At 42.4% G+C, this 21263-nt stretch overlaps 1 protein-coding gene across 1 annotated transcript in view; it reads left to right on the top strand.

Annotated features, from left to right (window-relative positions):
- ARHGAP6 (Rho GTPase activating protein 6) overlaps positions 1-5519 on the top strand; it is a 337636-nt gene extending 332117 nt beyond the window's left edge. The window contains exons 11-13 of the mRNA XM_080350260.1: positions 1923-2185; positions 3775-3855; positions 4690-5519. Of these exons, the coding sequence (XP_080206386.1) occupies positions 1923-2185; positions 3775-3855; positions 4690-5396 (1051 nt within the window). The 3' untranslated portion in view covers positions 5397-5519. The remainder of the gene's footprint in view (positions 1-1922; positions 2186-3774; positions 3856-4689) is intronic.
- Positions 5520-21263: the final 15744 nt, after the last annotated feature.

Here is a 21263-nt window from a genome sequence, read left to right as displayed (position 1 = left end):
ATCTGTTTGCTTCACTTTTCTCTCAGGTCTTTCTGATTCTTCTAAAATTCCCAAGACATTGCTTAAATCTTGTCTTAAATCACATTCACTACATAAGCTTTTTTAGAACTTAGGAGGGCAGAAAGAAAGGAGTAAGGGACAAAAAAATATTTGTGATAGAATTGTACATACTTTTAAAACTATGATTTTTCAGTGTGTGGCTGTTTATAGATTAATTTGTGCTGGACTCATCTTCAGATAAGAAGTTGAAATGGGAAGTTATATAATTGAGGCATGATTTACTTTGTGTTGGTGGTTTGTTTTCTGGTTTGTTTTTGTTTTTGTTGTTGTTTTTTTGTTGGGGTTTTTTGGTTGGTGTTTTGTTTTGTTTTGTTTTTTTTAATGACTCCCCAGCATGACTGTACCAACCACACTAAGAAGCCCGGGACAGCTCCGCTTTACCAAATGGCAGCTCTGTTTTTTTGAGATGACTTCTGTTAAGGTTCAGGATCAGTTCAGTGATGGATTTCTTGCTGGGAGTTACTGAGAAGTAAACTTAGTTAATTGATTCCCAGCACTTTATGGTTGGTTTTATACTGAAAAAAAGAAAAGAAAAGAAAAAAATAATACAATAATCATTAATAATAATGATGTTGAGCGTATATATTTTATGGTTTGGGACATGCAATATGTAAATTGGCCAGGAAAAAAAAAAATCAACAGCTTGAAAGTGGTGTTAGGTTTTTTGATTATTTCTGTATTGATATTTAGTGTGGTATGGCTAGCCTGCCTTTATTTTTTTTCTTCAATTTTATTTGATTTGTCTGAAAAGAGGTTATTGTTCCATAGCAAGTAACGTACTTTGGCTGCTCTCTCAGTTCAAGCTCTCTTTGTGTTTGACTCGGAGAAGGGCTGACTATTTTCAGTTCACATTTACAAGAATGAGCCCGTGTCACATCACATGCAATTAGAGCAGATATTAATGTGAGGTCACTGAAAGAAGTGTTTGACTCAAGAGAAGCAAAGATAAGCATCTAAGAAACAAAGATCAAGGTGCAGAGAAATGAAAAATGAGGAACAGAAATATAAGTTAGGGACAACCAATACGAAAAAAAGCTACGTTTGTTTACAGAGTATTTCTGCATATTATTTGGGAGGTTCAGTAACTCACAAGCTGCCTCCTGTCTGCGTAGTAAATCATAACAGTTCAAGAAATCTCCCTTGGTGTTCCCAACACAACTCAAAAATGAGAGTTGTCTCTCTGAGCCTTGGCTGGACTCTGGTGGCTGTTTTGTTTGCCTTTTTTTTTTTTTGGTCAAAATTAAATACAGGCTGTGCTGTCTGTGACATAAAGGTGAAAGGGTAGAAGTAGCAGAAGTTATCTGCAGAGCCAGTTGTTTGTTGCCTCCATCAGAAGTATGGTAGATACACCTGCTTGTACCCTGTAGAATATTTACCTTCTGATGGCTCTAGAAGAGGGGGTCCTCACAGCGTGGGAGGCAAGCTAAGGTTTTGATTCCTCTGACTGTGTAATACTTCAGAATGGAAGAAATTATTTTAGCATCCTGCTTAGTATCAAACTAATCTTCCCTGTCATGGCCTCAGATTTACTGTTGCAACAAGCTAAATTGTCAAGGTAACATAAGGAATTGATTCACTATTTAATTTCCTGTGCTGAACTGTATGGTAATGTCTTTTTTGTTGTTTTTTTTTTTTTTCTTGACAGCAACATCTTTTGATTTTTAGTGGCCTCTGCTGGCCACTTTGTGGCAAAGTTTTACTCATGGAAAATTCACATCTGTACTGCTTCTGAAGTGTTTCATTTCAGCAGCTGCAATCATACTCCTGTTTTTGATTTTATTTGTGTGATGTCAGACTGCACTTGTAGTTGTGAACATAAATCATTTTTCATTAACAGCAGTTTGTTTATCAAAATTTCTCAGGAGCCCTGAGATGCTGCGGTCAGAAGGTTCCTACTCCACTGGAGGAAGACATTCTTCCACAGACTCCAACAAAGCCTCAAGCGGAGATGTTTCCCCTTACGACAACAACTCCCCGGTACTGTCTGAGCGCTCACTGATGGCAATGCAAGAAGAAGTTGCCCGCAGTCCAGACAAGCTGTACAGGGTACCTGAACAGTACACGCTGGTTGGACATTTGCAGCCCAAGACAAAGGAGAATTCTTCTGCATCAGAGGCTGGAAAAGGTACAGTACATCCTGCTCGGGTTCCTTCTTCTCAGTGAATGATGGGGGTTTCTGAAGTCATTGAAAAATGTCATTGTTGTATTGTCAGCTATCGGGAGTTGAGGAGCAATAGTGTAAATAATCTTACAAGAAATGACTGACCAACATCCTTTTTTTGTGTTGAGCCTGAAGGGTCTGTGCTGAGTCCTCCTCATTAGCTCAGCCAGCCATCAGGGATGTTCTTGGTATGGCATTTCTCCAAACCTGGAGCTATTATTTAGGAAAACAATTATGTGTATCCTGCTTTTCAGCCTGGCTGTGACAGCATGGCAAAGACTGATTTCTAGTCCAGCTTCATAGGACTGTAATACCTGCAAGGTTATGGGTCTGGACTTTGGAAAAATCTGAGACTTTAAGATGCCAAGCTACAATTTTTCTCCAATTGAAAAGAATTACCTCAACACCCTATCACTGGACAACACAGCTGAGCTTTACAGCATTACATCTCTACTGATACACACCTAGCAATACTAGGGCAGGGATCCATAATTTCCATAGCGATCTAGGGAGTGCACACCTGAATGATTTCTTCTATAAAGAACGGTGGTTTAAACTGAGAGTTCACGAGCACATCAAGATCGTTTTCATTTAAAAAAGATCTTTTTTTTTAAATTTATGTTCGTAAAATGCATATTTAGTGAGCCAAATTTTAGGAACTTTCAGTTTATAGGGATGCAGATAACTGTTTGGTGGTATTTTTAAAACCATTACATTTCAGAGGTACTGATTAGGCACTTAATTCCCTTTGGAATTAATTGGATTTAGATTATCTCAATTATATGCTTTATAAAAGCCGGTGGACATTTATCTTCTGTATTCAGCATCTAAATCTCTGAATTGGTTTCAAAATTTGGTCAGATTTCTAGTCAGTCATGAACAGGAAATTGCATGAAGTTTTATCATATTAACCATCTTTTGGACTTCAATATGCCTCACAGCAATACTGGACCATGACAAATTAGGAAATTCCATTACTGTAAGATGGAATCAGAAGCAAGTATGAACCAGTTATAATCCAGCACAATGCCTGACTAAGGACATTTTATTAAATCTGTTTTCTGTGACGGTGCTTCTGTGTAAGACCCGAGCGATACTGTCGGTGACAGAACGTGCCTTACAGTGAGCCCTGGGCTCACATGAGGGAGCTTTGCTATTCTTTCCCATTAAAAGCACAAGTACTACCTTCTGTTGACCCAAATCTCCTGTTCTTGTGCAAATTCCCCCACTGACTTCAGTAAGGCTTAAGGGAAATTCTCCTCTCAGCAAACTCAAGACATCCTGCCCATACAGAGCTTACTGAATCCATTCCAGGATGTGAGCCTGAAACAGCAAGTAACTGTGAACAAATATATTTGAGATGTTTGTGTTAGTTGCACAGTAAGTCAGATGCTAGTACATGTTAACAACTTTGATACCTTGAGTAAGATTCTAGTACACGTTAATGACTCTGATACCTTGAGTAAGATTTCACCATTCCAGTTGTATGTTTCTAAATAATGGATTTAAGAGGATCAATTAATCATCTTCTTTCTGCTCTTACTGCTATTTAGGTGTTTCTGAAGATCATTTTGATATCTGGGGCACCTGGCATTCAACGCTGAAAAGTGGCTGCAAAGATCCAGCAATGACAGGTCAGTTATTTCTTAAGTTTTAAGACCAAATCTAGGAAAGACATAAACAGTTTCTTGCTTTGGGGAAATCTTAGTGAAATCCATTAGGGGAAGAATTGACATTGCCCAGAGTTGAACTTTTAAAAGGTGACCGTTCAATAAAATACAGAGGAGCATAGCAGTTGTACAAATGTGGCAACATTTCAAACCGTCACAAGATAATTTTAGAAGTCATTTTAAAATTGCTTCAAGAAATAGTTTTATGTTCTTCTAAAAGTCATTGGCAGGTGGATACCCAGTGGGGATTTGAGAACAGCTGCCATGGTGACACAAGCAGAGGCTGTTGTGAGGTTGGCAGCCCTGGGTGCTGACCCTGCCACTGTCTGGTGTGGTCCCAGCAAGGCCCTGGCCCATCCTGCCTTTTTTTTTTTGTTTCATTTGCACACACCTCACAGAGGAACTGTGAGACTAGAACATCCCCCCTGATTTTCAAGCATTTGAAAGACGTTAAGTGTTGCAAGGCTTTATGTCAGAGCAAAGTATTAGAGTAACCTGGTAATATATTAGATTTGGTTCAAGTAGATGTAGGGCTGGTGCCGTGCATCCTCAGGTTCACCTGGTGATGAAGCTGATGCACCTTCAGTCACATGGCCTGATGACAAAAGCCCTCATCCCTTTTCTACAGTGTGATGCAGGGAAAAAGTAATAATTGCTAAATGCCACGTAAATGATTATGCAGACCGATATCCCTGCTCATTGCAGGGAGGTTGGACTAGGTGACCTTTGAAGGTCCCTTCCAACCCAAACTATTCTATTGTTCCATTATTCTGTTATCTTTCTGGCTCTGGCCCCCAGGTTCTTACGGGAACATTTACGAAAGCAGCTTGCTGCGGCCCGGACAGTGCTCTCTTTCCCAGGGGAACCTCGCCGCATATTCTCCTCGGTGGCAGGGCAGCTCCTCCGAATTGGACACCAGCAGGCAGGTCATGCGAAGGAGCCAAACAACTGCTGCCATTCCCGAGTGTCAGCTCCATCCCGTGGTGTCTCGGGTGTACAGTAACGCGCATATCGAAGTCGGCAATAGGAGTTCAGACCTGTCACACTCCAAGTCGGAGCGGCACTTGACTTTAAGCAGTGTGGAGGACCTCAGTGAGCGTGACTCAAACGCAGGTTGTTCACAAAGCACAGCCAAGCCCTCCTACAGAAAAGAGCGGCCACCACCTCCCTACCCAGGCCCAGCAAAACCAGGCTCCTCACTGTCACAGCGATCAAGCGTTTCTTCAACATTGCACTCTTTGTGGAAACTTCAACGCCAAGATAAAAGTTCAGGAACCAGAGCAGCTGGAGGACCACCCGCCAAAGCCCCTGACCAGGCCACCTCTAGGCAGGAGCAGCCGGCCCCACACACCCAGGCGGGTCACATCTATTCCACAGCACCTCACAGTCCAAACAGTAAAAACGTTTCTGAGGCAGACTGGCATGATTGGCAAAGGGAGAGGTGGCAAATTTGGGAGCTTTTATCAGCTGATAACCCCGATGCCCTCCCAGAAACCCTTGTATGATTGGACTCTGCAGAGCTGCTGCTGATTAAGTTGAAGGTGTCCCTGCTTAGTGCAGGGGGGTTGGACTAGATGAACTTTGAAGGTCCCTTCCAACACAAACTGTTCTATGGTTATGTACCTATGCCTCTGTCTCATAGGAAAACAACAGTGACATTGGAAAATGGGGAGGGCTTGTTTGTTTTATACCAACTGAATTGCATATACTTTTTTTTAAATGTTCACTTTTAATTTCTTAACAGCACTGTCAAGCAGTCCATTTACAAATACAGTATGTTGCTGTTTTACAACAAGCTTTTGAGAAAAATCAAGATGAAAATTTTAGTCTAATAACTCTGTATCCATATGCTGTGTATAAAACTGTTGCTTTGATGTTGCTAAAATATATTTATATATCTGCAGTTTTGATGATTGTATATTCTGTAATAAGTATTGTATGATAATCATATGTTATGTTTTCATATACAGATGTCAACCAATCATGACTGCTTTTTTTTTTTTTAAATCACTGCACTTACATTACCGTGATATGCATTGGAATTCTATAGAAAGTGCACAAGCTGGTTTCTGTGCTTATATAAAAAAAACTGTTAAAGAGGGAAGTTATCCTTCTTTTCACTGCCTATTGAAAAACACTAAAATAGAGTGGAACATGAAAAGCCATATATTTTATAAGGGTAGTAATGAGCTTAGAGGGGAAAATACCAAATATTTTTTTTCTTATAAATATATTTGCGAACAAAATTAAAATTGATACAAGATAGTAAAATATTTTTTTTAGATTCTGGTAGGAAGCAGCTCAAGTAAGAGCAAGGCCGTGCCTAAACCAACTAAGGATGTAGTGTAAAGATCTGCCCTCCCATTCTAGAGGAAAACCAATGTTATGTATACAGGATATAATATATATATTTATAAATGTATGATTTCATGTATTGTTCTAAAACAATAAACTGGAATCAGAATTTTAGAAACCCAAACCAAATAAATTAAGGTGTGTAACAACTGGGAAAAAATATGGCTTTTCCTTTGAAATAATAAAGCTTCAACATCAAGAAAGTTAGAGAAAGAAGAAAAATGCAGACAGACAACACGAAAGGGAGTCACACAGAGTTTCAGAAATGAACATGACATTTGGTATGTTCACAGATGCATTTCCATAAATACTGTGCCAAATTCTGGGTCAATAGTGCTTCTTCAATAACTGTATGTTGCGTTGTTAAATGTTGCTGTTTTACACATGTTCTGGTGATTTTAAATTGCAAAATTGTTTATGGCCAGCAGGTGGCAATGTACTTCAGTATTCTAGAGCAAAATCTTTTTATCACTTGATAAGGGAAAGTGTATCATATCAAAATAATTTTATAAAACATATTAGTCTTAATTTTAATGAAATTGAAGGCTTATTCAGTGATGTTGTCTTTAAGTTCTATCTTGTGCCATAATGATGGAATAAAAAGCTAAGCAAAATAATGAGCATATTTTTTGCTCCTTTTTTTGGTTTGTTTATGTAAAAATGTATGTGTTTTTATTACATTCTGACTGTCTCTGTCAAAAACATCTGAAAGGCTTAGGAGCTTAAGGACCACTTTCAAACATGACTTAAATATACACAATCCAAGGTTTTACTTGAGTTTTAGGCTTAAAATCCATCATATGAAGAGTCTGCCCATCATATATCCATTTCCCAAGTGAAGTTATAAGATAAAAGCACCAACCCAAGTAGAAAGGGGCAGGTTTTGGCCTTTCACTGTTGCAGCACTGTCAGGCTGGCCAGCTCTTTTTATGAATACTACGTTCAGAATAAATCTCATCTCTCCTTGTGTTTACTGTCTTTATATGAGACTTGATAGGAAAAGGTTCTTGCATGTAGCTCGTTGTACAAACTCTGTGTCGATTACCCAAAAACACCCACCCCAAATTAAAAAGACAGTGGAATATAAGGAAGGACAAAAATGAGCTCTCACATGCATTCTTCACTATTTGATCTCGTCATAATATGGTCCCAGGCTCGATAAAGATTTGCTACGGGGATTTACAGCTCCCTAATAGTCTTCAAAACCAGGCATAGTGTAAATCCTGCTACAGAAGATACTCTAGTCACTAGATGTCAATCTCTTCATTATAAATCCCTTTTTAAATATAGAAGCACCTGCACATTTTTAACATTTTTAGTTAAAGATATTTGATGATTACTTAGCCTCATAAAGAACTTGCTTTTTGCCAGTACCTCACTCTGTATATATGTGTATATATGTTTATATTACCTTCTATATGGAGTTTATGCAAAAATGAAGAACAAAAAACAAGACCACTGATGGAGGACAGCGTTGTCTGCACACATTTCAATATGCAATGGATTGGAAGAAAAGAGATACAGAATACATTTGAAATTAAAGTAGTGTTTGCCAAGATTACATTCTTGCACTCTGTTATTTTCATTTGAACAGGACAAAGCAAAATTACCGTGAGCAAGTTAAGGATGTGGTGATTTTCAGTTGTACCTCCTTCCAGGCTGAAATCAGTGACATAATTTATTTTGATGTCTTTATTTCAGAAGAAAAGTAGCCTTGAAATATTCTTTCTGGTTTTATGTTCACTGATAGATCTGTGTGGACTATTCCGTTTTAGATCTCCGCAATATTTTTCTTCCTAGGACATGTGCTCTTGTACAGCCTTAATATTCCTCTTACAGGGAAAGTCCATCACGTGGGGTTATTGAAGGCTTTTCTCTGACTGTTTGCCTTGGGAGCAGCATTGCTTTTGTAGCAACAGGGTCATGGGCCTCTGCTGCAGTGAAGAGTGTGGTAGAGAAGGTCTCCTCTGGAGGTCCTGAGGCCTCAGGGCAAAGTCCTGCAGTTCAGTTCCTTCCTATTGCACCATGATGGTTCATACCTGGGGTTGAAAAAAAACCTCTTTCCCCTAACAGTCTGCATTACCTCCTCTTAGGGGGTGTCTCCCAGATGAGACGAAGTCTGTGCTGCACTCAGATGTGAGCCCAGCAGAGGTGAGATGTGGGTGCCCCAAGGACAGGGTGCCATGGGACAAGGGTTGCTCTTTCCTCTTCTGTTGCAGAAACAAAAAAAATGAGACGAATCTGTGCAGGTCTAGATACAAGCCAAATGCAATGGGGGACTGCTGAGCCAAGGGAAAAATGGAAAAACTCAGACTTTAAAATAGTAATTTAAAAATTACTGTTACTTCCATTTTTTAAAACAAGATATGGTTACACAGTTGACTTGCCCATTCCAAGACCATGCTCTGCTGCTGAGGGGTAAGTTGTGCCTTTTCCATCTTCCCCAGCCACCTGTCCCATCCCTGACACCAAACCCTAGAGTGGTGGGAGGAATCCTGGGGCTTGCTGCTGTGGCTGAAACTTGCACTGTACAAGGAATAGGTAAAACTCAGGTAGCTCAGTGTTTTTCAGAAGTGGCACACACAGAAGAGAGAGAAGGGACAGGGTTAGAAATGGGGGAGAAGAGGAGGGTGGGACGGGCCACCCTCCTTGGCAGCAGCCTCTGGTTTAAGTTACTCATACAACTGCAGGGCTTGCTGCTCCAGTGTGTAGGCAAAGGCACAGCCAAGCACTCAAGAGTAGCTCTGTGTTGCAAACCTAAGATGATCCAGCTGTCAGCTTAGGTGCTTGATATCTCTTAGGTGCTCAGCTGTTTGCATCAGGAGTTTAGGCTGCTACCATGGCATGGATTAATGCCACTCAGAAAAACTCTGCTGGTGAAATGATGTGGTTTAATGGGCTGGAATTTGTGGTTGTCTGGTCTGGGGAGTGGGGAGTGGGGATCCCAACTCTTGGGTTGGGATCCTGCTTTGTTACTGGTTTCGTTGTTTCACAGTGTCATCATGGTTTAACCCCAGCCAGCAACTAAGCACCATGCTCTCCTCCTCCTGCAGTGGGATGGGAGGGAGAATGAAAAAAAAAAAGACAACACAACTCTTGGGTTGAGATAATGACAGTTTAATAGGACAGCAAAAGAAGATAAAACGGTAGTAATAACAATGATAAAAGAATATACAAAATGAGTGATGCACAATAACAATGCCATTGCTCACCACCTGGTGAGTGATGCTCAGCCTGTCCCAAGGCAGCAGGTCCCCCGGTCACCTTTCCCTAAAATATATAATGAGCATAATGTCATATGTTATGGGATACCCCTCTGGCCAACTGGGGTCAGCTGTCCAGGCTATGTCCCCTCCCAGCTTCTTGTGCACATGGCATGGTGTGAGACATTCAAAAGTCCTTGACTACTACTCAGAAGCAACTAAAACATTGGAGTGTTGTCAGCGTTGTTCTTTTTCTAAAGCCAAACACAGCACTATACCAGTTAGGAAGAAAACTCTATTCTAGCCAAAACCAGGACACACAGGCATCAGTCAAGGTCAAACCCCGCAATTCCAGCTTTTCTGGAGCACCATCTTGTTCTGTGGTGCTGGTCTGGCAGAGGGTCGGGGATTCTTTCTCCTCTGGGAAACACATGGGATGTCTGAACCTCACCTTGCTCCCTCTTTCCCTTCTCTATGTGTTCATTTCCCAAAAAAAAAAAAAAAAAAAAAAGAAAGAGTAGCTCCATAGCTCCATTTGTGCACATCTACAAAGCAGTGAAAATTATTCTCAGTCACATTAAAGAGTACCTTGACATCAGTGAGCCCTCTTGCAGCATCACTGAGAGCAGCAAACTGCTGTTCTACAGTCGCTTTAGGGGAAGGCATCCCAGCATCCAGGCAGGGATGCAGAGACCATAAAGCTATTCAAGGCATGTAGACACCCAGAGTGCTGGGTCATAAAATGTACCATCTCTGAGAACAGCATTCATCTAATTTTTCTGCAGTTTAAATCATCTCCAAAGGTGGTATCTACATCTGGAAAAGTCTCTCGCAGGCTCCCTTTTAATTCAGTGGAGAGAGACAGATATTCTGTGCCACCACCCATAGAGCCTCTTGAGTCTTTCCTTCAAGGATGGTCCCCTTCGAAGGGCTGGTCAGTGGAAGAGCCTGCTTCTTTCCACTTCCTCTATAAAGGAAGCCTAAATGAGTTGCCCAAATAGAGACCTTTCTACAGTAGCCCTGCAAGTTTGGCTGCATGAATCCCAGTCTAAGGGACTGGTAAAATAGAAAATGGATAGCGATCCAAACAGCAGTAGGAAGGAGCATTTAATAATGCTGTTGTCTAATGCCAACAAATTATTACAGCCTGAGGAAAGGAAAACAAGAAGTTCAGCACACCTTTCCAGCTCCTGGGAAAAAAGAAACTTATCCAGAGGCCTCAATGCTGTTGTGCTATTCCCTGGTCTCCTCGGTGAACCTGGGGCTGGTGGGGCTGGCAGCGACAGTGCTGCTCCCGGGGTTCTGGGAAGGCAGCTGGCAGGAGATGGCATGCTCAGCTCTGCTGGATGCTGTAAGAAATCTGGACTTTTTGGAAAGTGAAGGAGAGACACTGTCTGGTGTGGGATAGCAGTTTTGGGGGCTTTTTTTGATTGTTTGTTTGTTTGTTTGTTTCTTTTTAAATGGATGATCTAGTCACTGAAAGCTATGTTTCTAACTGATCTGAAAGTGCGCAAAAATGGGACCAAGATTTAATTAGTTTATTAAACCTATTAAAAAATGAATATGGGATTTGTGAAGGAAACCTGACTTGGGCATTTTAGAACTACAGCAGGGAGGAGGTTTGTGCTGAATCCCAAGAGGGATGGACAGATAAAATCTTCCTCAAGAAAGATGGGGATTAATTGTCTTTGCTGCTGAGTAAGCAAATGCCTTTTCCACTGGAGTTTTAGGGTCACAGAGGGAGGGTGGAAAGAAGAGAGCTGTTTTCATCTACTTCTGTCCAGAATTGTATTTGGGAAGGGGTAAAAGAGCATGTTAGAGGAGGAGTGAGCAATATCTCCAGCTGGGTTGTTGCTTCACTGTCTTGGTGAGGACTAAAGCCTCAGACTTTGGACACTCTTCTAATGGTTATTTAAACTTTTAAACAAAACAGAACAATTTTTTAACAATGTCTCTGTTAAACAAAAGGGACATGAGAGGATGCCTCAGATCACCATTTCCTTTTGCTGGGCTTGCTCTTTTCCATGTCTCTATGTCCCTTCTGATCATAGCTATGAGCTTTAATTAAAAAACAAAACAAAACAAAACAAAAAAACCCCACAAACAACAACAACAACCACAACCAACCACCAAAAAAAATGAAAAATGCCTGGACAACAAAAACATGTGCTTCAAAATCTGGGGTGGGGAAAAGAAAAGTCAGGAAAAAAAAATCTGACCCCATTCTACCAAACAATGTGCAGCCCCTCTCTCTTCCCTGTGGACATGTGCTGGAGGGGCTGAATGCTGCTTGCTAGGAGGGAGTGAGTCCTGATGGCAGCCGGGTGTTTATCCATGGGGCTTCATACTCAGGTGCCAGGAGGAGCAGAGGATGAGCAGGGATGTATATAGGCCCACAGTGGCACTGGGCAAGGCACCGAGACCAGTCCCAGCTCCCCCTGCCAGGTAGGTGAAGCTCTGCTTGCCACCGGGGCGTGGGGACATCCCTGCTGCTCTGTGGGACTCTGCAAAGCTGAACCAACTCTGCCCAGCCCAGGTGGCTTGCAGACATGGAAACCACAACTTCCAGCCAGTAATGACCGACAGGCTGCTCCATGCCCAGGCACTTCGCCTCCCTGGTCAGGAAAGAAGACTCTTACTATATCATCTTAATAAATTTCCAAATTTAGTCAGCTTTGAAAAAGGGCTGCTGTAAATTCAAAGCTTCCTTTAGAGTTTAGAAAAGAGAAAGAGAAAGAGAAAGAGAAAGAGAAAGAGAGAAAAAGAAGGGAGGAAGGAAGGAAGGAAGGAAAAGAAAGAGAGAAAGAGAGAAAGAGAGAAAGAGAGAAAGAGAAAGAAAGAAAGAAAGAAAGAAAGAAAGAAAGAAAGAAAGAAAGAAAGAAAGAAAGAGAAAGAAAGAAAGAAAGAAAGAAAGAAAGAAAGAAAGAAAGAAAGAAAGAAAGAAAGAAAGAAAGAAAGAGAGAAAGAATCTTTGGACTGAAAAGCACTTTTTACTTCAGTAACCCTGCTCAGCAGGGTTTCTGCATGAGAAACACACTGTTCACTTCAGGACAAGAATCATATGATCACTTTGGGGAGACTGAGTGTTGAATATGGAAGCAGCATCTGGCTTTTTTCCTAAAAAAAAAAAAAGGTTTAAAAGGGTGAGGTGCTGAACAAACTCTTCCTTACACTCACAGGCTATTTCTGTAGCTCCCAACAGCCAGCTAAAGGTTACCAGATATGCTTTTGCCCAGGGTGTTATCAGCATCACATAGCTGTGGCCTGATTTCTTCTCGTAGCAGGGAGAGATGGAGCCCTAGAAGATTTCAGAGCTCTTCTGAAATCTTCCTAAAAAAATAACCAAAAGGCCCCAGTTCCAGTGTTATCAGCCACTTTGCAGTCTGCAAAAAAGCAGTGAGGTTGAAAAAAGTAAAGAAATGAGAGCTCTGGAACAACAGCCCTGTCCCACTAGGGTTTTTGGTGGATGAACGTTATTTTAGAAGAACTATTGCTGGTAACTCTGTGGGCTGACAGTGGGAAATGAGTGGTAGCATCTGGGGAGCTGGAAGGCTCTCCCGTAAAAGGAACAAGCTCTCTAATAAAACAAGAAAGAAAGAGAGAGAAAAAAAAAAATCAATGGACAACTTGTGCTGTTTTCTCGTGACTACTGCTGACAGACCAGTTTCTGTACCTTACGATCATAGAGTCATGAATCATTTAGGTTTGAAAAGACCTTTAAGACCATGTAGTCCAACTTAGCGCTGCCAATTCCACTACTAAACCATGTCCCTAACTGCCATTTCTGCATGTCTTTTAAACACCCACAGGGATGGTGAAACCTTCAGGCCTTCCCATCCTTGAAGAGTCAAGATTTGCATCTAGAAATTATTCAGGATCTGTGTGGTGGAACAGAGGGGTGTCTGGGAGTGGGAGCACCAGAGAGAACCAAGGGAGGTGCACTGATGCCCTGCTGGCTGATGTTTCTTGTCCTTTGTGGCACTGCAAGTAATTTTGCCTGATCCCTGGGGCTGGTGAGAACGGCTGGGTATGAGAATGTATGTGAGCTTTGCTGCAATGGCATTGCTACACAAGTGCTAGGACAGAGTCATACTGCCTTTTGTTCTGCTTTTCTTCTGGCCTTATGGCTCCTGCATTCTTCCTTGTACACTAGCCAAGATTGAAGAAGCATCCTTCAATATGTTCCTCCTTCACAGCATTTTTCTGTCATCCAGTGATTTGAACAATACTCCTGGGATATACCAGGTGTATTTAAGCTTAGAGTGTCTATCTAGTTCTCCCATTCTGCTGCTTAGTGAAGGGAACCAAGGGCAGTACAGCAGCTACACATTACTCATCAAGGGACCACACAGAGCTTTCAGGTCCTACCTTCCTCAGCCCTTTCCCATTTTCTTTTATCTGCCCACCTGGGAAGGGGCTGCTCAGGCTGGATTGTGCAGTGGTGGAGGCCTGTGCTGGCAGACTATGCCTACCCAGGGAGTTATGGAATGGTGTATATCTGGGACTGCAAGGCTGTGCTCTTGGTAATGGTTTTGCTCCATCTGCAGTGGCTGGCCTAAGCAACAAACTTGTTGGGGTCAGTGTTTGCCCCTGTATGGGGCTTCGAGGTTGGGGCAGCCGAAGTCCTGTACTACCTGGAACCTGGCTGCTGGACTGATTTCTGCTGGAAGGGTAGGAGGCGTGTGCATGTGTCTCCCACACACCTGGACAGCTGAGGTGGGCTGGGAGGCTAGTGCCTTTCCCCAAGGATGGGGAAGCACACCTGAAGATGGTGCTGCCCAGCACTCAGCAACTATGCTGAAGCCTATGTGCCCTGGTACCCTTGGACAGTTGCTCAGCACTGAAGATTAGGTTGTATGAGCTGTTTTGGCTCACGTTGCACTAAGCCTACAAAGCCCTAAGGGTCAGAGAGTGTGGGTATGGCCCTGCTGGTTTAAGGCACAGGGAGCATATGGGAAAGCTTGAGGTATGCTGGCATATAGGAAAGCTTGAGGTATGCTGTGCTAATAACACATTTTGTGCTGGGAGTAAATAGGAAGCCTCAGGCTCTGGGTCTGCCCATCAGATACCTTTAGGATTCACCTTCAGACACCAAACCAGGGTCTCCTTTGAGAGCCAGATGAGCTGAGCCAGAAGCCTTGGGAAGGCAGCAGCGTTGCCACTGGAAAATGAGCCCTTGCTAGCTGGGGGTTTCTGTTTCCCTCCTATTGTTGAAATAATGTGAAAGTGCCATGAAGACAAAGGAAAGGGACTGAAAAGAAAGGAAGGATTCCAGAACAACACCAGTGTTCGTAGGGGAAATCCTTTGCTTCTGCAGCTGCCCACGAAGAGGCATCTGATCCTCACTGCAGGTAAGCCCTGAGCAATGGAGTTACTCCCTGCTTTGTGCATGCCCCATTTGTGGTTGTTGCGGGGGTCTTGGTTTTATTTATTCTTTCCCTGCTCTACCTCTTAGTCCCATTGGTATTTATACAAATGCGGACCATTGGATCTACCTTGTGTACAAAAAAGGGAGCAGAATTCTGCATGCCCCTGTAAGGGGAGCTGTTTAGAAGCTTTTTGGTTTAATATTCATACTACCCTCAGGCAATTTCCTAATCTGTGTTTTAAGGAGTGGGCAGAGAGAATATGTAGCTGTTCTTTCCTCCAATAACAAAGGATTATCTTAAGCACAGGAATAAGGAATATCAGGGATGCAGATGGCAATGGAGGAACAAAAGTAACCAGAAGAGACTGGGAAGACAGAAAGCCACACTGTCATTTTTCATAGAAAGTATTTTAAAATATCTTCTATGATCATTCTTCCTTCAAACAAGTGAGTAGTAGAAGTGTCACACCTGACTAGTCACCACCCAGTGGAATGAGACAGAATAGAATGCAGTATAAGGCAAGGAAACAAATTTGGGCACTGAAGACAATAAAGCCATGTTACTAATTGAATGCATCTTTGCAGTCAGAAAGTTGTTTGCCATACTCTGCTGTACCAGAACTCATTTCCTAACTGTATAAGGTAGGTAACTTCTCCCTGGTTACCAAGGTATGCCTCAACATACACAGTAAACCACTGGGAACCTGTCAAAGCTAATAGCAGGTAGATAAGATCAGAGTTTTCAGGACATGATTTGTATTTACAGCTTAATAATAGGTTCCATTCCCTCTCTTCTTCTCTCTCTCTTTTTTTTTTTTTTTTTTTAAATATCTTATGTTACTATAAACTCACCTAGGAGATTCTATTGCATCTCCATTTTAGGGCTAGGCTTGTACTCAGTGGTGTTCAAAGCCAAAAGCTGACTCGTACTGATCCTCAGGTTTATGTTCACCTCTGAACAAATAGTAAGAGGTTTCTTTGGTGAGAGATATAAAACACTTGATTCACAATTATGATGCTTTTTCTTCTTGATGAATATCCACTTCACATCATTGTAGGCAGCTTGGTGGATTTGCTGTAGTCTTCTCAACAGCCTTACAGACAGCCCTCCCTGGCAGCAAGCACCTCTCAACCATAAGAGCTATCATGAGGAGCACACCTATCTTTCAGCCTGATGTCAGCTGTCAATGTCAACCATCAATGTCAGCCATGCAGAGCCACACATAATAGCAGGATCAATGCTGATCCTCCTGCAGGGCCCCAGAGCTCCACGCTATCTCCATGCCCTGGGTCTCCATCTCTCCACATCTCTCCTACCCCTCTACAGCACATCCCTCACCACCTGCGAGTTTCGTGCTGGACAGAAGTCTGTATGAGGAGCATCAGGCTTGCAGGGAGGTGAGTGGGCAGGGTATGAGGCCCAGGAGTTTCCCATCTTCACCCCAGCTCCATGCAGGATCTCATTGTGGCCACACTCCCCACTCTCACTGCCAGCCCACAGGTTTTGCTGTGTAACCATGTCAGACCCAGTGATCGGAGGAGTCTTTGTAGAGCATAGATGAGATTATACTGTAAGGATTAGCATCGTATATCCAGAACTTCTTAGACTTGTTTCCAGTCACCCAGCAGGAGATGTTGTTTATTTGGCAGGCATATGTAAACACACTAGCAGGGCAACTGAAGCAGACCTTTCCACTTGGAAAGTTTCTGCTCACCACACGGCTGTGTTAACGTAAATCCATTATAACTGGATGAACAAGACCTGTGCTGAATGCCTTGATTCTTCCACCCAGCAAACAGGCTGCTGGGCTGAGTTCCTCATGGCGAGAGCCCAAAACCTGCCAACTTTCTCCCATGTGAAATAGGTGTTCAATGAGGGAGGAGACAGGGGAAAAAAGGCTTTTCTTAAATGTATCCATATGAGCCTGGCTTTTCAGATTTTTGGATGCATATCTATTTATTCAATAAACTAAGACACAGTTCATGTAGCTAGGCCAGCTGAAAACTCAAATATCTGTTGCATGTCAAAGCTTGTGGACCTTTTCTTTAAAGTATGAGAGTTTTGGGCAGTGTTCCCACAAAGGGATTAACCAAAGAAAGAGTCGCATTGCCCAGCTCTCTCTGTGAGTCTGGGTGCTAAGCTGCCTTTCATGTTTTGTGAACATTATACTCTTGTAGATACAGCAGGATAGACATAAAACTAGCTTTGTTTGAGTGACCTTTTCTAAGGGTGTTAAGTTCTGCTTCAGTTTTTTGCTTGTTATGTCATGTGTTTAACACCCGTGCCACTTTGAAATTAACACTGAATGATCAGGCTGCCAAAGAAAGTCCATTTAGAAATTCATGTTAACAGGTTGGCATTGCAAGGCAGATCAGACTCATGTAATATTGACCATTTCATCTGACTGAATGTAAGAAACTGTCATTTGGAGAACTGAGAGTATAGCTGTTGGAAGGAAATGCAAAAAGCAAGTGTGTGTGTGGTGTGAAAGAAACGGTATCAAGACCTTTGTGTGCATTTCAGGCAGTGTTTGAAACACTTCATGGCTTTATAAGTACAAAGTCCCAAGATGTGTCCTCATAGCTCACATCTAACATAAACTGTGTCCATTAGAATTACTTTATTTTAAGCATCAGTTCCTGGAGATTTTAGGGGACATGTAAGGATATTGCATGTATTGTTACAGGGCAATGCCTTGCACAGTCCTGGGTATGGCTGGGATGCCTTCCCTGTGCTATGAGAAAGTGTCTGGGGACAAGCAGCACCACAGCCTTCCTTTCACCTCTCCTCTCATCCCAAGCACAAGGTGAGTCCCTTCCTAATGCCTTTTCTCAGAGGCAGCAGCAATTGTAAAATGTTTCTCAGTATTGGCATTAGTATTGAATGATAGATGCCCAAAGGACTGAATGGAGTGGGCTCAGATGAAGTTCCTGTGGCGTGATGAAGTAGTTTAGAAAGGACATCTTATTCCATGGAGTTTCAGGCAGCATAAAACAAAAATTCACAAAATCCCCTTTCAGAGTCATTATTAACTGACTTCACTGCACTAGCTACCCAAAATCCTGGGGTTTTACCTTATTTTTCTCACAAGACAGATGTTTTTATAAACAAAATCCCCAGCTTCAGTAGCACCCCAGTTCTGCTGCTATCTCTAAGTGCAGCATGATGTATCGGGCACCACCTAAGGTGGCTCAGTTGCGCACTGGCAACTTGTTCTCTTATGGGAGGCCACCGTGTACAGAGCACTGAGGTGAGGGAAGCATCCAGGCTGCTCCCTAAAAGTCTCCTTAGTGAAGGCTTTGGTTGGGAAGGCAGACTTAGCTGCTATTCTTCATTAGTGGTTCCCAAGACCTCCACTATTGCGAGAGACAAGAGTGCGTATGGGAGAGCATGTGGTAGAGCAGAAATTTCAACTGCAGCCTTGTGCAAGTGATCCCATCACCTTCACTTTTTTCCAAATAGGATGTTGCCCTGTCTATTTTGTAATGTAAAACATTAAGATGAATATTCCAAAGCAGACCATTACCATGTCATGAAGCCCTAGAATTTTAAAGAGGATGTCTTTCAGTCAGGCTCTATTTTCATCCAGCTTTTGTATTGGCCAGCAAAAGCACATCAAAAGGCATGAAGCCTTGAAGGCTTTCAAGTGCTCTGTTAGTACTGCTTAGAGAGAATCCAGCAGAAAATGTGAATATTAAACACAGCGAAGTTTCAGCAGGGATAAAGGAAAAGAGATTGCCAGTAAGCAGCTCAAATCCTGACATTTTCAAGGGGAGCTCCTAGGCAATATTAAGTCTCCTGCATATACTGGGGGATGAACAGATCTAAAAAGTTCTCTGGTAACACCTGAGGTCTGTCTAGGCAGGCCACAGCCTCTGCTGCTTCAGCTGTGCCTTGAATGCATGTGGTTGTGCAAGCAGGAGTTTTAGGACTTCTCCTACTTGCAAGTCATTAGTTGACATGCACATGTGGAAGTCTCCATCCAGAATGGTTATGATATGTCCATACACATCTGTTGTGGAGTTGTGGTGGTTAGATGAAAGATGTAGTCAGACCTTGCTGGTTTTGCTGTGATCAAAAGGGAGAATTGAATGCAATGGAGAACTGAGACAAGACTCACAAGCTAAACGGTTTACCTTGTAGATCAACCAGACAAAGCACAACTTTGTGTAGAAATCCTAGATCAGGTCTAGCTGGTAACAATTCTGACATACTGTCAGGCATGATGTACGAAGCTTGCCTTTTTAATCAGGTGATAAAAATCTACTCTACTCATACAATACTATGATGGGGTAGGTACACTGCTTCTAGTTCAACAGTGGACTACAGTGTTTTGGACATTTTTGCACTGAATCCTCTTTTGTGCCATGGGCATACCTACACATCACCTACCTGGACAAGTTACCATTTAATTTTGTTTCAGAGGCCACACCTATCAAACGAATCCTCGTTTGCCCTCTTCCATCCTGTAAACTTTTTCTATCCACAAGGCTCTTGGGACCCCCACCCAGAATATAGGTATCAGTGCTTAACATCATGCAGCAACTGAGGCCCTTATGCACTGTGTTTTCTGGCTTCATTTGGCATGATTAAATGATAATCCAGTCACCTCTTGCTGCCCTGATTGATGCTGGCACATGTGTTCATGACAGGGAATCCCAGCACCCTTCACTGATGTAGCCAGACATAGGAATGATATCCAGATGTTTTGCTGCCGAAGTGCAGTCCTCCAGAAGAGTCATTTCAGTACCTGGATGCACAGGAAGATGCTGAGCAAGGCGTTCAAGTCCTTTGCTCTCATCCTATTGTGCTCAAACACATCAAGGAGGTGTGTGTAAGTCCTCCTGGAACTGGAGTGACAGGCAACTACTTCCCTCCCTCCATCCCCATGGCATTGTACCAAGGACAGTTGCTGCAGCATTTGTTTCCATTCATCTGTTCTGCTCACAAAACCCTTTCTGAATAATTTCTCGTTTTCTCTGTTATATATGTTTGGTATGTCTTTATTTTCCTGTTCTGTCCTGTTGTATTCTCCATGCTTTCCATGCTTCTGCACTTCTTGGCCATGAACTCCCCAGAAGATTTCACACTGCTCAGAGTGGTGTTGTCATTTGGGGCCACTCTGTGTTCAGCACAGTGAAATAAAGATGGTGAGATGGAGGGTAAAGCTTTCATCCGAGACAGGAGCTACAGTGTATGTATGTGTCACTGCTGTGTGGGACAGGAATAAAATATGAATACCTCTTCTGCTCAGGGACCAGGCAGGGACTGCCTTGCTGGAGAGCAGAGGGGGTAATTCCTCCTACATCCTTCTGTCTCTAGAACTGCTCCTCCCTGAGACCATTTTAAGAAATCCTACCTATAAGGTCTTATTATCTCCAAAGCCAGGCATTAGATTGACTTGGCAAGATCAGTAACACTCTCAGTCCCAGGATATTAGTTGCAGGTTTGTTTTCTGGAACTGTATAAAAAGTTCTTGTTAAAGTTATTAACTATGAATTGTTATTCTTTATTAGGACTAAGAAATATGTTATTTACTAGATGGAAAACTATTCTGACTCAGGAGATAAATGCTCTTATGGAGTTCTGCTTTTGTATAGACAAGCCTGGAGGGATGGGCTGGCAGATTCTTTATAATTTATTTGGAAGTGAGGTTGGGGAGAGCGATTACTTTCGTCAAGGAAAAATGCAGATTTGGCATCCTAAAGCTATTTGTCTGAACTTGCTGGGTAGCATGCATTCTGTTGTTTTACGCTAGATGACTATAAAGAGCCAGACATCTCTGTAACTTAGTCAATAGCCAGTCCAGCAGGAATGTGGAAGACACGGTTTTGAAAACTTTCTCTTCCTGAGCAGGGTTTTTGTCTCCTTTCCCCCTCCTGCCCCTCCCAGCTCCCCTAAGGACAGGGTATGAACTACAAGGCTAAAGGAAGGAAGATCTTTCTCCGTGTGACTTGGTAGTGCTATGCCATCCGTTATTAACACAGAGATATTCCTTGGAAAACAGTAAACAACAGGATGTGTGCTGAGAGGTGAGACATGCTGGGAGTGGGAGACACAACCCAATTGCTGCTCAAGGCAAGAGCCCAGTATCTTCCACAAAGTTATGCAGTGTGAACAAGGGAGTGAGGGAACCATGCCTGGCTGATCCTTATCACTTGAAGAGCAAGGCATGTAGAAGGCAGATAATAAAAATTACACAACCTTACATAGAGAATGGGATTGAACCTAAATTTTCCATGTCTCACCATTCAGCTGAAGGAGTGTGTGTTTGGAGGAGCACCAGTTCTGACTGAAAGGGTTGGTTTAGGTCCTGCCAAGTGTCTGCTTGATTTGGAATGAAATGTGGGATTATTTCTAGGAAAACAAAAACATAAACATTTTCAGTTATCTATCTACTCTTTATTTATTTAGGCCAGCTCTTGAACTGAAAATATCCATTCCA

Source organism: Nesoenas mayeri (assembly GCF_963082525.1).
Source record: "Nesoenas mayeri genome assembly, chromosome: 1".
Classification (NCBI taxonomy): domain Eukaryota; kingdom Metazoa; phylum Chordata; class Aves; order Columbiformes; family Columbidae; genus Nesoenas; species Nesoenas mayeri.
The sequence above is the reverse complement of the archived record's forward strand: the minus strand, read 5'-3'. Positions and strand labels throughout refer to the sequence as shown.